Below are 16,690 nucleotides of genomic sequence, written 5' to 3' on the forward strand. Positions count from 1 at the left end.
CTAAAAATGTGTGTTCAAACCTGTAAGAATTATGGAGTCCATTACATACTAATCTGATTCATGATTTTATCAATAGATGGTGCCATTTGCCTTATTCTTCAGGATGAACTCTTGTACTTTTTGTTGACATATGTTTCTCATTACTTATATATTCCCCTTCTTTTCATGACTATCCAGTCATATTTTGGTGTTGAAAGTAACAATAAGATTATATCATAAGTCCCTTGTCAACCAAATGGGTGTAAGCTGTCACATGCCAATGACATCATAGCTTTTTAGGCATTTTTTTTCTGTAAGAAAATGCTTTATGTCCTGATTTTGTCAGTTTGTCTGTCTGTTCTGTCTGTCAATGGCCCCTTTGGTACTCCAGACCATGGCATATGGAGGCATTATGCCAGCAAAGACATGGAAGGCAGGTGGGGCCATGGAGGCATCACTCAGACCCACACGTCCGCACCCGGACAAGGAGGCATTAGAGGGAGCTATAGCAGTGCTAGACAGTTGTCCTCCCAGTGAATAGAGAGCACTGTGGCAGGGAATGGCAGCCAGAGCCGTAGAACCTATGGTCAACCACCCAGAAGTAGCAAGCCCAGATGGGGGAATTGCAGATAGCAGAGCCTGCTGAGAAAAAAAAAATGCAGATTACATCTGTACACCCCCCCCTACATACACACACACACACCTCTACCGGGTATGCACACTTCCAACTTTTCTGTTTTATGTACCGTCTTCACTGTTCAAACAAACCAAGATTTTATTAAAATTGTTTCCATTATAGTAACATGTGAGTCGGAAAGGCTCTAGACTAACTTGCACCCTGTGCGTAAACTGACATTGGTGTCCCCCCTTCACTCTCTTTTTATTCCCCTTCTCTCTATGCCCAAAGTGCTTAGCAACAACTTCTCCCATTCCCCAAACCTCTGCCTGGCTGTTCCGCTCTTTCTCCCTCCCTCTGTCTAGCTCTTCTCTTTCTCTGGTGCCTCCCATGCAGGCTGCTGTGGCGTTGGTGGCAGCATTCGGCTCCCATGCAATCTCCCAGCCTGTGGCACTTCTTCAGTGGCAAGAAGCTGTGTCTGATGATGGCGGTGCAGAACAGCTCTGCGTCCTGCATGTGCCTTACACATTCTTCTGGGGGCACTACGTTCTGCACCTGCACAGCTGCTCTTGCCCTGTTAGAAGGCTGCAGTTGGTACGGAAAAGAACACTGGAAGGTGCCAGCAGGGGAGAAAGGTGCCTGTGAGGGAGTGGGAACTGAGGAACACACAACACACCCTTAGAAATGATGCTCTGTGCAGCCCACATCCTAAAAGCCAGCCTGTGTGTAAATTCAACTTAAACTGTAGCAATTATAGAAAACAGAGTACTTCTGTTGGAGTGTTGTTCTTGTATAGTGCGCCTAACAACCAGTTAGTGCATGCTATTGCAACCAGAACATAGGAAATGAAACTCAACAAAACAGAAGGCAATAACATTTCTGACAAAAGTTTTCAATCATGATATTCAAGTCTTTTTTTAAACCCCCAACTGTAAAGTGTAAAATATCAGCTCGTTTTGTTGGTGGTTTTCTCTTAATTTTATGTGACAGACAGACGGATGAACACAGTCTCTACCTAAGGCATTCTTGATTTACTTTGAACAAGAACACCTAAAAATCACATGTGCTTTTCTCCTTAAATTAATTCCGCTGTGCTGATCTATTACCTTTATGCTTTGTGTTTCTACAGCTTTATAACATTGCAGCTCCATCTCGGAGCTTGCGTGACTTCAAAGTGCAATTTGTCCCTTTTCAAAAGGACCTTGGATACAGGCACAAGTATATCTACAGGAGTCCAGAACTACCTCATATTCTGAAGTAAGTGGTGTTGCATGCAAAGTTATCCTACCACAAAGGCAGTACCCAGAAAAATAGAAAAATAAGCTTTTTGCTAGGATATGAGACCTGTTTGTACTATCACTTCCCAACAAATCTGTTCAGCTTGATTTTTTTTACTTTATTTTAGGGCCATAGTTTAAAAAAAAAAGTTGGTTTGATATGACTGCTCTAAGCCACTCCTCTTACCCAGCATTCTGACAGGTTCCTATTCCTTTTCCTCTGCCAATAGGATTCAAGGAACATGGGACCCAATAGAATTTCATGTGCCTGTTTATAGAAATGATGCTGTTGGAGCAATAGTTACTTCAATTTATTGTATTCAAAACTTGAAACCTATTTGTTTGTAAATCTGGAAAAGGACTAAAATGAACTATAGATCAGGACAACCAGTTTCAGAGGATGTTGCTTCCCTTAGTGGTCAGTCACAAATGATCAAGTAAATTTAAAACATTTTTCAAGTTTTGTAGATATAGCTGATTTAATCACTTTTTAATCCCTCTAGAGTACTAGCCTTGTAGCCTGGGTCGATTATTGAAGGCATCTTCTAAATTGTTTATGATTCTCTCAAGAAATTTGGTTTGATCAAGTGGTGAAACCTTTAAGTTTCAAGCACACACTTGCCTTTTATTCTTCTGAAGCCTGAGAACTACAGAAGGCAAGAATGGACGTAACCAAAGAAAGCCACTGCTATTGCAAAGACGTGAACTGTTCTGCTCTTCAGCTAGATGTCGTTAACCATACCCCTGTCCGAATGCTGACAAAAATATAAAAAAGTGCTGGGAACAAGATGCTAATAAAGCCAAGAGATCTGCAGTCGAAGCAAATGCTCTTTATAGCTAAGATTGATTGATAGATATACAGACAAAGCCACTCTCCTGATTGTTTTTTGTGCAGATCTGTAAGGATCTCTTCAGTCAGTCATCCGTTTTCTCCCAAGTTTTGCTGCCATCCCCTTTGATAACTACAATTAGGCAAAGCTTCTTAATCAGGCAGAGAGATGTATACAACTGTTATTTTCCCCACCAAGCCCAAACGCCTCAGATGTGTTCCTTGAATCACAAGAGAACCAAGATTGTTGGTTAAATCCTAGTCTCTTCTGCTGCATTGTTAGAGAACTATTCTGTAAACCAGTGGCCAAATCTTGGTCATGTAGATTTGTAGTGGAAAAAGATTTGCATTCAATAGGATCGGCTTTCTGATGATTGTTTTATAGCATCCATTGCTACTCTGTGATGTAGTGCATCACTATATCCATAAATCCTGCCTCTCCTTACAAAATTATACAATTTTCTGCTAACCTCATCATCCAGAGTAAAATAGTTTTTCATTAAAATTAAATTAGTCGTCTTGTTTATATAGTTTCAAATTGCTTACTTTTATCTTTACACACAGAAGCTTCTCTCCCCTCAATACTATCAATACCCACACAAAGAGAGGAAACAATTTATTTATTATCAAACTATCATTATACTAATATTTAAATCAAGAGAACAACATCATCAGAATTTGGTGCAGATCTTTTTAGTCCCCACTGTCTCTCGCCACGCAATGGGCCACAAACAGTATCAGCTGTTTGTACAGCACTTCACTGTAATCATTTGACGTTGTATCTCACAACTCACCCGCAAAGTTTATTTAAACAATTTAAAAATACCAATTTCCCTAAACCCAGAAAAAATTTTTATTTATTAATTTTGTTACCAGTTATTCTAAATAAAAAAATACTTAGCTCCCACTGTAGCGTTTCAAACACTGCCCGACATGAACCATGTTTCGGTTGTCACCAGCCTTCATCAGGGGTCACCTCGTAATGACAAATCCTTAAGACACCTCAGTTGTTCAGATATTAATCCTAAAATAGACAAACTATTTAAACATTCTCACTTCACCCAAACCCATCACATAACACATCCCACATAGTGATACATAACCCAATCTAAATTCTCACTATGTTGACCATAATTCTTTAGAGATAATATTTCTATTTTCTTTATTTCCCTTAATTCTTTTTTCAATTTCTCCATCATTCCATCTCACAGCAACAATGGCGCCACGACATTCAAATTAACAACTTCACTTACTACAAGACTATTTATGTCCACTCTCCACCCCGGAAGTGTAACCTGTCAATCACATTGGAAAGGGCTCAACCCACAATAAATACCTGTGGGGAAGTGCTCAGTATGCTTTGTCTCCAAATTCAAAAATAATGCCCTTTTAGGGCTACCAAATCACCTGAGTGAGTCTCTGCACAGGAAATTGAAGAAAATCAAGAAAAATAAAAACAAGAAATAAGGGGGAGAGAATTATATATCCCTCTTGATCCCTCAATGTAATCAGACTAGCTTCCATAGATAGAGACAGAGGAGAAGATATCATATCTGACTCAGCAAGTAAATGCATAAATGTATTAGAAATTATAGGACTGGAAAATGCTACAAAACACTTGGAAAAACTGCATTCATTCTGTCTAAATAATGGCATCTGCAAATAGGTACATTGACTCATAAAAACAAGAAAAACAGCATCTAGGTAAAGCATATAACAAAACAAACAAAGAGAAAATCAGGTAAGTGCAAACATTTCAGTTCATATAATGAAGGGTGCAAGATAGCTTCTGATGGCTTTTGTTGCAAAGGATGGGATGATTTCTGAAATCAATGACACGTGGTGTCTGCCAATATGGAGCAGCAAAACAAATTCAAATTAATCAGTGAGAAGATTCCATCATAACAACTTAAGTGTTCAGACATTACATAGGAACATATATTTCACTAAACTGACACAAATTCATTCATTGCATTCTTTAGATGTAAGGACACACAAATAACACAAAAGATAAACAATTAACATATATTTGAGCTCAAGAATCAGATTAAAAAGTGTGTGGAAAGTGTTTGTATTTGCTATCTTGATTCACTGCACGCATCTTTGTAATTATTTTGACATAAATGCAATTTGATAAAATCAATTTGGATTTGCAAGAAAAGGGCTTAGGGGTCACTTTAGGTGTTATGGGTGTGATGACCAAATCTTTGAATGTTTTGTAAGAACCAGAGCCCTTACTGATGAAACCAACCCTCACCAGCAATATCATGCCAAGGAATGCTCGTACTGACAAGATAAAGATTTTTATTCACTGTAAACGAAATTAAACATTCTTGCTAAATTAAGGCTATTATTATTATTATTATTATTAATAACATCTTTTAATTCCTCTCACTCTGTTTCTAAACTAAAGGATCAATTCATCGAATTTGTCTCTTTTCCTGAAAAACACTTTTTTTTCTCTGCATTCCTCCACTAGCCCCCCCCCCCCCCTTCTATCTCTCTCTGCTATGCTTCTACTACTAACCCCTTAACTGCCAGCGTCCTTTCAAGTTTTAAACTTTAACACTAGTAATTGCTCCTTCAGCAATCAAATTGTCAATATCCCTAATAGAGGTACTCTGATGTTCCCCAACAGTTCTGTTGGTAATATTTGCCACCCTTCTCTGGAAAAGACAGTTAATGGTCTCTGAAATCAAATCAAAATTGTATCTTAATGCTATAAGTTCCCTTAAATCTACCATTAACTTCCCTAGGAATTCTTTTTAATTCTGAAACAAGGAAAAACAATACAGGGAGAAAATAAAAAAGGCAGAAAGTAGAAAAAGTAAAAAGGAATTTTATCTCATCTCAGAACTCAGTATAAAATCAATTTCAAACATCCGCTCCGTTCAAAGAGAAAGGCACCCAGAAACTAACTGCATATTTCACTTTATCCCACCATATAGATTCTTTCCCAAAATAAACAAGAGATAGGGGCTGAGAAACTACAGTTTTCAAACAAAACTAGCTACTATGAGCAACATACAAACTTGTTACAAACTATAAAAACAAACAGTAAATGTAAGGTTCCCTGTACTATAGCCTAACCAAGGGTTAAATTCTGATACTTTGCTCTCATAAGGGGAAAGGGAGAGCATATACAGCGTGGTTCCTGAACTCTGATGCTAGAGGACTGGGGGATCCTGTACCTTGTGACATAATAAATTTTAAACTTAGAATGCCGTTGAAAAAACAAATGCCAACTTTAAGCTACAATAAATATAAATAAAAATACTCAGGTGGACCATGTACCCATGCCCGTGGCTCCATTACGTCTTGATTAGTTGGACCCTGTACCTCGACAGATTCTGCAACTTTTACCCTTATTTGGTTGCCAGTGCTATTTCTTCAATTTTTTTGCTTACCTCAATCTCATCTGCATCTTACCAGAGATTACTAAACAGTGCTCATTACCTGAGACATATATCTCTCAGGGAGTTCAAAGAATCATTACCTGCCCTTGCAGGGAGTTCAAAGAATCATTACCCAAAGCCCATAGCTCTCAGGGAATTCAAATCAATACCCAAGACTCATATCTCTCTAAGTAATAATCTTTATTAATAAAAGCAGTTACCGTCCCTTGCAGTGCCCGCATTCTCCACCATATGTTGAAGGGGATCGTAAAAATGTTAAAACCCTGAACTTACCCTGCTTGGTTTCTCTCTTGAGAGATAGCCAGTGACGAAACACACTTTCAGTTTCATAACATAACATTTATTAAGTAGCTTAAAGATCTTATAAAAGCTGACAGGCTTTGTACATTTCATGCATGCATACAATAAACCAAGGCAGGATATAGTGAATAGTGAATGATAAATAGCAATTAGCGGAAATCGAAGGGAACGAGAAGATTGTGTTTCCCTTCAGGAAGTAAACGAAACCGATTACAAAAATATTCTGCTTCTCGTGCAATGCCGTTTACTTATTGTTTTAAATTTGCATTACCCTTTTATACACTGATAAACATGGCTCGCATAATTTTCCCTCCTGCCTTCGCTCATCACTTACGTCAGCTGGTAACTTTCCCTTCATGTGCATCTCAGACATCATACATTCTGCTCACGCAGTGCTTTCTCTTGTTTGTAATAACTTTCTTATCTCACATTTGCCCTGCACTCCCATGCTGTTCCCAGCCTCCAGCTGTTCTGTCTCCAGGCTGACAATAACACTTTACTAACAAGTACATTTGTTTCTCTTCAGGCCTTTTTATTTCAGTTACTAGTAAACTTGGGGCAATTTTCTTAAAGCAGTAATTTCACCTAATTCTTCAGTGCTGTCTTTTGAGCTTTTTTGGTGCTTTCACTGCTTTGGGCTGTTCCTCTCATATTTCCTTGGACTTTTTGATCCCCAGTGCAGATTGCGATTCCCTGGACTCTATGCCTTGAGGGTTTTGATGCTTTTATGCTTTTTTTGGTAGGTTGGGAGGTTTTCATGCCATTTTGTCTTTCTGTCTCACTCTGTGCACTACTGTCTTGTCTTATAATCTGCACCTACGTTTAACTTCAGAGACAGATTGCAGTTAACACCAGCCTGATTCTTCTCTGTTTCTTCTCTGCCTCAGAGTTTGTATGTATACATAAGAAGTCAGCATTCACAGTGTATGATACATTTTTGCACACACTGTGAGAGTTATTGGCTATAATATTATACTGTACAAGTGTAGTACTCAACATAGGCATAGCTATTTGGTAGACAGTGTGTGCCACTGCCAAATATTCTACCTTTCTTTGCTAAGCAGTGCCACTCTTCCTTTTGCATTGTGCTTCACCTACCATTTATGATTTTGATCGCCAATGCCACTGTTGCTGCTTTTCTAAGCTACTCTTAGTGAGACCAATCCAGTGGGAGCACTGAGAGGGAGAGGATTACCTTGCTGGTGGCTGAAAGGAATCAGTAAGTTTTTGCTTGAGAAAGTATTGGGGTGAAGTTAACTATTTGGGAATATTATTTAGTGTGTTTGTGCTTTTAATAGTAAGGCAGAGAATAAACAGAAGTTAGACTGTTTGTATTTTTAAATATTCAGTCAGCGAGGCAGCTAATAAGCAGAAGTTAGTGTTTGTATATTAAAAACAACAAAAAACCCAGGTAGCCAGAAGCTAGAAATAAGCTAGGATCTGTGTATCCCTAAGTAAAAAGGTTGAAAAATTCAGTTCAGTTACTCACCTTGGAAAGGTGTTAGGGTAGTGAGATTTGGTTTGACTAGGTATCAACATTTGTTAATCAAGAGAGTAGTGAGTCACTCTGGCTGACTAACTGAAGTTAGACTGTTTGTATTTCCCAACCCTTCCACCCCTCACCCACCCACCCCTAGCTCATCCTTTAAATTTATAGGCAGGTGCCACTTTCACACAACCCCCCCCCCCCCCCCCAAAAAAAAATACCCAGCCTTTTAACTTCACTTCACAAATTCCCCACACCTTATTGCCTTATTGAGAGTTTGATCATTCCCCTGTAGGCTACTACCAGACATATAATGAATGCTTCAATCCATCATCCTGTCAAAAATTGATTATTGCAACTCCCTCCTCCTTGGTCTCCCTGCAATCGCCATTAAACCCCTGCAGATGGTTCAGAACGCCGCTGCCAGGATTCTCACCAACTCAAACAAAAGAGAGCACATCACTCCCATCCTTCAGAATCTCCACTGGTTACCCATCAAAATTAGGATTCTTTTCAAAGTCCTCATGATGATCCACAAAGACATTCACAACATCTCCCCCCTCAAGCTAAGCATCCAACTACGTCCTCACACATCAGACAGACCTATCAGAAGAGCATACAAAGGCACACTTTATGCCCCCCCTGCTAAAACCTCCTTAAGGAAGCGAGCCTTATCAACAGCAGGTCCCACTCTCTGGAATACTCTTCCGCCGGATCTCCGACAGGAACTCTGCCATCAGATATTAAAAAAAAAAACTTAAAACTTGGCTTTTCAGTCAAGCCTTTACCGGAGAGTTAAGCTCTCTCTGAAGCCACTTCCCGGACTAGGTCATGCCGTACTCTCGAACCAGTCCTCCCAAATCTTATCTGGGGCCCCCTTGCAAACCTATCAGGTACATCTGCCCCCTACATGTTCCAGCCACCCCTTATAGTTTTTCCCTTTTGGCATCCTAGACCTGTTTGATTTCAATGAATTATCTTACCTGCTCATATAATCCTTTAGTTAACCTGTAACTCAGCAGATCTCATTTTACAGCCCAATGGTCTCCCTTAACTAGCGCCTCAAAGTTATGAGCCCTCCACCTAGTATTCAACAGCTTCCTAGTTTTCTTGGTTCATTACTTGATTGTAACATTTTTAATTCTGCACTGAAGTTATTTTTAATCTGTACGGAAGTTATTAATCCACTTGTTTTTAAATGTTTCCTTGTTTTAAATGTAAATGTTCCATGTATCGCCCCCAAGCGACTGTTCTGTTTCAGTGTAAACTGGTGTGATCTGGATTCTATACAGGAACGTCGGTATAGAAGAATTTAAAATAAATAAATAAATACACTAATACATTTAAAGGACGTTAATTTGACACATTCCTACTCCCATAGCAACCTAAAACTTAACTAGGAACTGAACAAATTTTTTTTTTTTGTAATACAATTTTTATTGAGTGATCCTCAGACACAATATGAAACTTTGCCAATAACAGACAAGCAAACATAATACAGCAAACAATATTAATGACACAAATCACAGAACCATGAGGAAACACTCCTCAATTTTCCCCCTTCCAGATATCTATAACTGTGTCTAAGACATCTCTAGAGCCACCCTAGAGAATACTCATGTCGCCAACAAACTAGGAGAGGCTGCACTCTGATACCTCCCCCAGTCTGACATATTGAACAACTATAGCGGGCTAGCTCTGCTTAAACAAGAAGGAACAGGAGTCCAGTATGCTTATCCCCAAACCCTCACCCTCTCCAAACCTCCCTGTCCCGCTTCTCCCCCTTTACCCCCCTTCCCCCCCCCCCTTCCCTTACCCAAGGCCTGGCTGACAAACCAGTTGAGACATCCATGTATACTACAGTCCAATCATAACATTGAAGGCATGGGTCTATCACTAACCCAAAAAACAAAAAAAAGAACAACAAACAAACATCAGGCATTGAGGATCCAGCTGCGAGCCCGATGTGGCAAAGTCTGCACATATACCTCCCAAGTCTCCAAGAAAAGTCTTCGGTGCGTTGGCGACAACTTAGAACTAAAACTGTCCATATACATCATTCGATGAAAATGATTACGCCAAGTCCAATACGATGGTGCAGATATCTCCAACCAATTAAGTAGAATAACTTTTTTCCCCACCAGCCAGGCCTTTTTAATCAGAGTTCTCAACAAATTTAAGATGAAGGCAGCAGTTCAGCAGCAAGAGGGGGGCTTCCCACTCTTTTGCATCGAGTGTCACATGTATGATTTTTTTTACCCGCTGGTGAGAAATTGTGCATGCAATGCAAAGAGCTCCTATCTCTCAGAGAATGAGTCCGATCTCTGGAGGCTAGAGTGGCAGACCTGGAGGAGCTGAGGCAGATAGCGAGGTATATAGATGAGACCTTTAGGGACATAGTAGCCAAGTCCCAACTTCAGACTGGCAGCCCTGGTGCTGCCTTGGAGGAAGAAGGTCTCATGATTGGAGAACATCAACTTGGTACAGCAGGAAAGGATCCTGTAGCAAGGACCTGCTCTCCAGGGGTGCATTGTCCTTTCGCACCGAGGATGTGTCTCCAAGGCCTACTGCCCAGGAGGGAAGGGTTAGATCGGCCGTCATAGTTGGTGATTCTATTATTAAGAATGTAGACAACTGGGTGGCTGTTGGGCATGAGGATCGTCTGGTAACATACCTACCTGGTGCGAAGGTGGCAGACCTCATGCATCACCTAGATAGGATTTTAGACAGTGCTGGGGAGGAGCCGGCTGTTGTGCTACATGTGGGCACCAATGACATAGGAAAATGTGGGATGGAGGTTCTGGAAGCCAGACTTAGGCTCTTAAGTAGAAAACTTAAATCCAGAACCTCCAGGGTAGCATTCTCTGAAATGCTCCCTGTTCCATGCACAGGTCCCCAGACGCAGGCAGAGCTCCGGAGTCTCAATGTGCGGATAAGACTATGGTGCAAAGAAGAGGGATTCAGTTTTGTAAGGAACTGGGGATCCTTTTGGGAATCTGAAGGGATGGGCTCCACCTTAACCAGGGTGGAACCAGACTGCTGGCACTAACCTTTAAAAAGGAGATAGAGCAGCTTTTAATCTAGAACAAAGGGGAAAGCAGACAGTCGCTCAGCAGCGCATGGTTCGGAGGGAGGTATCTTCAAAAGATACTAATGATGCATTAGAATTAAGGAATCCCAACAGTGAGGTTCTAATAATAAGAAAAGTAATCCAAGTGACTGTATCTAAAGATTCACCTGAGCTAAAAAATTCTAACTTATCCCTATCAATTAAAAAGCAGAATGAAAATACAAACAAAAAACAAACTTTGAAATGTCTGTATGCTAATGCCAAAATTCTAAGAAGTAAGATGGAAGAATTAGAATGTATAGCAGTGAATGATGACATAGACTTAATTGGCATCTCAGAGACATGATGTAAGGAGGATAACCAATGGGACAGTGCTATACCGGGGTACAAATTTATATCACAATGACAGAGAGGAGCACCCGGGAGGCAGTGTAGCGCTTTATGTCCGGGATGGCATAGAGTCGAACAGGATGTGGTTAGTGCAGTTAGTGTAGCTGTGTTTAAAAAAAGGATTGGATAAGTTCTTGGAGGAGAAGTCTATTACCTGCTATTAATTAAATTCACTTAGAAAATAGCCACTGCTATTAGTAGCATCAGTCGCATGGGATATACTTAGTTTTTGGGTACTTGCCAGGTTCATATGGCCTGGATTGGCCATTGTTGGAAACATGATGCTGGGCTTGATGGACCCTTGGTCTGACCCAATATGGCATGTTCTTATGACTGCATCTTGAATACTGTGTGCAATTCTGGTCGCCACATCTCAAAAATGATATAGTTGCACTGGAGAAAGTGCAAAGAAGGACGACCAAAATAAGTGGCATGGAACTGTTGCCCTATGAGGTAAGGCTAAGGAAGTTAGGGCTGTTCAGTTTCTAGAAGAGACGACTGATGATGGATATGATAGAGGTCTACAAAATCATGAAAGGACTTGAAAAAGTTAATGTAAATCAGTTATTTACTGTCTCAGATAATAGAAGGACTAGAGGATACTCCATGAAGTTAGCAAGTAGCTCATTTAAAATAAGTCAAAGAAAATTCTTTTTCACTCAGCACATAGTTAAGCTCTGGAATTCATTACCAGAGGATGTGGTTACAGCAGTTAGTGTAACCAGGATTAAAAAAGGTTTTGATAAGTTCCTAGAGGAAAAATCCATAAACTGCTATTAATTAATAAACAATAGTAGCTTGAGATTTATTTAATGTTTGGGTACTTGCCAGATCTTGTGACTTGAATTGGCCACTGTTGGAAACAGGATCCTGGGCTTGATGGACCCTTGGTCTGACACAGTATGCCGATTCTTATGTTCTTATGCTATGTTCTTAGTACTTTTGGGTGGTTCTTCCTCTGCCTCGGCTGTGTTTGAGGTTCTTTCTACATTCCCTTCCCTTCTGATACTTGCTGATTCTTGTCTTGCCCTAATAATCCAATGCTTTACACAAACCTTATCCAGTTATCTTTAACAGTTTCATGCCCTTTTCAAACTCTTTCCCTTACGGTTCTTATTGACTATTGATCTCACCCGGACTGCAGTCTTTGATAGCCAGATTATACCACAGCAAAAGGCAGAAGCAGCAGAAGTACAGCACTCAAAACAAAGACCACTCTCCTCTATTATTACTTCTTCTCATGTAATGGTGGCAGTATTTGCAAAAACTGATTCAGAAAAAGAATCATGTCCTAGATTCCCTGAATCGCAGGCTATTTAACATCTAGTGGCTAAAGAACATTTGTGGTCTCTAGTCAGTAACATCTTAGCCTCCAGTGAGGAGATGGAGAAGGCAGATGATACTGCTGGGGATGAGATTACACACCGCAAAGGGGAAGACCAACTTTGACTCTACAGCCAGCTCCTTCCCCTAATGATGACATACAGAAATGCATGAGGCCTGTTCCAGGGATTTTCTCTGTCTTCCTGCCTAGGGCTTTGTACCAATTTGGTCAACAATGCCCTTTGCCTCTCATTTGACGCTTTAGGTTGTTCTTGCCACTGAGAGTGGCTACTTTGCACCTCTCTTGGTGCTTTGGACTCTTCATGCCACTCTTTCTATTGCTTTGACCCTCTATTGCTGCCTTGGGGTTTTTCCTACCATTTTTGATGCATTCTTCTCACATCATGGTGCCTTGAGCTGTTCATGCCATGCTTAATGCCACTTTGACCCTCGTTTGGAGCCTTGAGATGTTCTGGCCACTCTTGCTGTTTTTTTGCTTCTCTCATGGTGCCTTAGAGAACTCCTGCCACTTCTGATAGTGTTTTGCCCTATTACAGGTCCTTAGGCTATTCATGCTACTTTTTGTGCCACACTGACATAGTCTTGTTGCATTGTAGAACTCTTCGCCCTTTTGATGATGTCTGCCCACAAGTGTAATTAGAAATGATTAGAAAACCTCAATTTGGGAGCCAAAAATAGGCTTCCCCCATTGAATTTAGTTGGAAACAAATGAACAAAAATGAAAAATTTTTTCATTTGAAATTAATCAAATGAAAGATTGTAGCCTACAATACCAATAAATAAACCAAAATTAACTTTTTGCCTCTGCACATCCTTGCTTGTTTTCATCATGGAATAAGTCAATCAACTTTTAGGACCTTACCAACAACTTAAAAAACAATTTAAAAAAAAGTAATAATGAATCTTCTGGAAGGTTGTCCAAACATTGTACATCAGGAGAGCAGGTTTGTTGCAAAAGAGGCTTGCATATGGTCCAAAAAGGTTCATAACCTTATCCTTCATATGGAATTTAAATTAATGACATTGCCCTGAATCTGATTTTCATATTTCTTGTATTTGGACTTGAATTTTCTTTAGTTTTCTCATCTGTTTACCTTCTTGGAATTATCTGGTGTACATGGCATTATATAGTAGATCCCTTCCAGTTTTGAATCTGTATCGAAATACTTTGTCAGCACAACTCGGACAATACTTTGTATGTAAGCTATTCCTTCCGATGTAGCCCATGTGAAACACGGTTCCATGTCGGGGGACCGATTGTTAAATAAATATTGCTATGTACACATCTTAAAGGCAAGATTTCTTTTTATTGTGTTCACCTACTTTATCAAGTTTTTGGACCGTAAGCAAGCCTCTTTTACAACACGCCTGTTCTCCTGATGTTTATTTAGTTTGATTGCTCATCTTTCCACGGCTTTTTGTGGTATTTTCAGACTTTACACATGCCATTTTTCCTATTTCATTATTTTCAATCTGTTAAAATTGGCAAAAAAGTAATTTTGCATTTAAAATTGCAGGAAGATGTTGTTACATGTAGAGATTATATATACAGTTGTCTCAGCTTTTGTTTATTTAGATTCATTGAAACATATACTTTGACCAGAAATGCCTAAACGTTTGCAAATAACTGTAAATCCAAATTATAAATCACAGGAATAATGCACTAAAACTAGTTCAAGAAGCCATTACATGTCATAAGAAACATTCTGTCTGTCTCTCCCCTTTAGGGAATTCCTGAGAAGTTCAGATCAGCAGTGAAAGCAACAAATATCCTGACTGAGATCCTGGCTGCTTCAGAGCATGAAGAACTATATCTTGTTGATCTGCTGCACTTTAACCATCAGAGGGGTCAAGAGCTCCCGCGTTCGCATGAATGCATTTTACAGTGGTGTGTTGGCATTTGCAAATCCCTCCAGCTGTTGGCATCGAAGAGTTAAATCCGACTGGAGAAAGGGACACAATTTGTAACTTTTTTTTCTTTTGATGCCCATGTGGAAAAAATGCAGAACTGAAAGATTAATAAAACCTGAGCACAACACAAACTTTGAAATTAATGCAAGATAGTCATTTCTGTTACAATGTGGACATTCTTAGGAAATCAAAACAATGAAGTACCAAGTTTTTTTTATGGGACATCTTCATAGATGCAAAGGAGAATTACGCTAGTCTTATCTTTGCTTGCTAAAAATCTACCCAATATTTAATCTGCCAAATAAAAAAAAACACACATGAAGTGATTTTATTAAAAGCCCATTCACTAAGAATAGAAAATAGAAAAAGATTATGAAGGCAGTCACATTCACTGAAGGGATTGGTGGAGCATTGTAAACACTGAATGAAATGTAAAAGCACTGATAAGATGTCTTACAACTCTGACTTCAGTTAGACTCTAAAATTATTCCCTGTATTTTAAAAATCATAGATTAACAGTTTAATGGCCTATCAGGAACTGGCATGTCCAAAGGCTGTTATGTCAAGCTACTTTTGGGCTGTTGTTCTTTTTATGTTGCATTAAACTTGGACATAAACATCTTGAATATTTCAAAGAGTCGTTAAGAGAGCATAGCTTATTTAGAGAAATGAATGCCCTATGTTCCAATCAGATTGTGAGGAATCTAGTTGCATATTTTACCTTTACTTATAAGCAAGCAGTAAGGCATAACTGGGTGTATATTGATGAATATTGGTAGAGCTCAGATGCACCAGCTGACAAGTGAAGATATTCTAGTGCAGTGTACACCATGGAGTTGTCTATTGTAAGGTTGTTTTACAATATTTGCCTCTAACTTGTACTATAATAATGGAATATTGATACAGGATGTAACCAATAGCCAATCAAGGATTATGTATCCTGCCTTCCATTGTATAAGAAATATTATGGAATTGCTATTATATTTCTTCTTGATTGACTAACACAATGTCAGTATCCCAGCATTTCATCATCATAAGCTGCCTCTACTTTTGTGAATCAGAACTTGCTTTGCCCAGCCCAACCAGCTACGATGCTTTTCCTCATGCACACTGGAGCTATGACAACAGCTCATGCTATGCAACACCTTAAATGGTGTTAGGACAGTAACTGATTTAGGGAACTCATCTTTAAAAGTTTCAGTAAATCTAGACTAACCCACTTCGAAGAGAAAAAGTTCATTACTGATTCACTGCTAGCTGCTAACTTTTTTCTCTATGGGATTCCTGATGTTACACCCTGCTAAGCGTATTGCTACTAACGCCTGAAATCTTTTTAAAACTGAACCAGAGAGCATTTAATAAAGGCATTATAACTACTTTCATTGAAACATAATTTATTCACACTCCAGAAATTTACACAAGACGAAAGTGTTGAAATTTCTCTTTCAGCATTTTCAGAATAAGACATGCTGGAACTTACTGTCAGAAAGATGATCTTAACTTTGCTATGATTGTGTTTGAAAAGATTCATTTAGATAGAATATCTGCTTTTAGTCTTATCCGGCTAACTTACATGGGATATTAAGCAGCATGGCTATGCTGCTTGAATATTCCCATAGAAATCATCGATTGGCCGGATAACTCATATCTGGCTAAGTTGAGACCTGCTATTGAGCAGGCTAACTTATCCATCTACCGTAGACAGATAAGTCTGAATATCGGCACTTAATCCAGCTACAATAGACAGATAAGTAGCTCTTCCCCAGATGTCCCATTGCCTGCCCATTAGATATCCAGCTAAGTGGTGACTGCTGAACGTAGCTGGGTATTCTGCAACCGCTGAATGTATCCGGATATTCAGCGGCTAGCACTTAGCCGGATAAGTCACTACTTAGCCAACTAAGTAGCGCTGAGTAGTGGCCTCTAATGGTATGAAAAGGTCATACTTACGAGGTCATGCTGTTTTAAGCTCCTTGGATTTAACATCATGAGGTATCTTAAGACCTGTTGAGAGCTGCAAAAAATCTCTGACACTTTGTGATGTCAGGTTTTAAAATGTTTGATTTTGCATG

General features: G+C 39.4%; 1 protein-coding gene across 4 annotated transcripts in view; it reads left to right on the plus strand.

Moving 5' to 3' along the window:
• Window positions 1–15,995, plus strand: part of ABHD12 (abhydrolase domain containing 12) — a 349,778-nt gene extending 333,783 nt beyond the window's left edge. For 3 of the 4 annotated variants that reach the window (XM_029594492.1, XM_029594491.1, XM_029594494.1), the window contains 2 exons: window positions 1,725–1,852; window positions 14,435–15,995. In XM_029594492.1, the coding sequence (XP_029450352.1) occupies window positions 1,725–1,852; window positions 14,435–14,465 (159 nt within the window). In that variant the 3' untranslated portion in view covers window positions 14,466–15,995. Of the gene's footprint in view, window positions 1–1,724; window positions 1,857–14,434 lie in introns of those variants that run through there. The other variant, XM_029594493.1, reaches the window with a different exon arrangement.
• Window positions 15,996–16,690: the final 695 nt, after the last annotated feature.

This window comes from Rhinatrema bivittatum, chromosome 3 (assembly GCF_901001135.1).
Source record: "Rhinatrema bivittatum chromosome 3, aRhiBiv1.1, whole genome shotgun sequence".
Lineage (NCBI taxonomy): Eukaryota > Metazoa > Chordata > Amphibia > Gymnophiona > Rhinatrematidae > Rhinatrema > Rhinatrema bivittatum.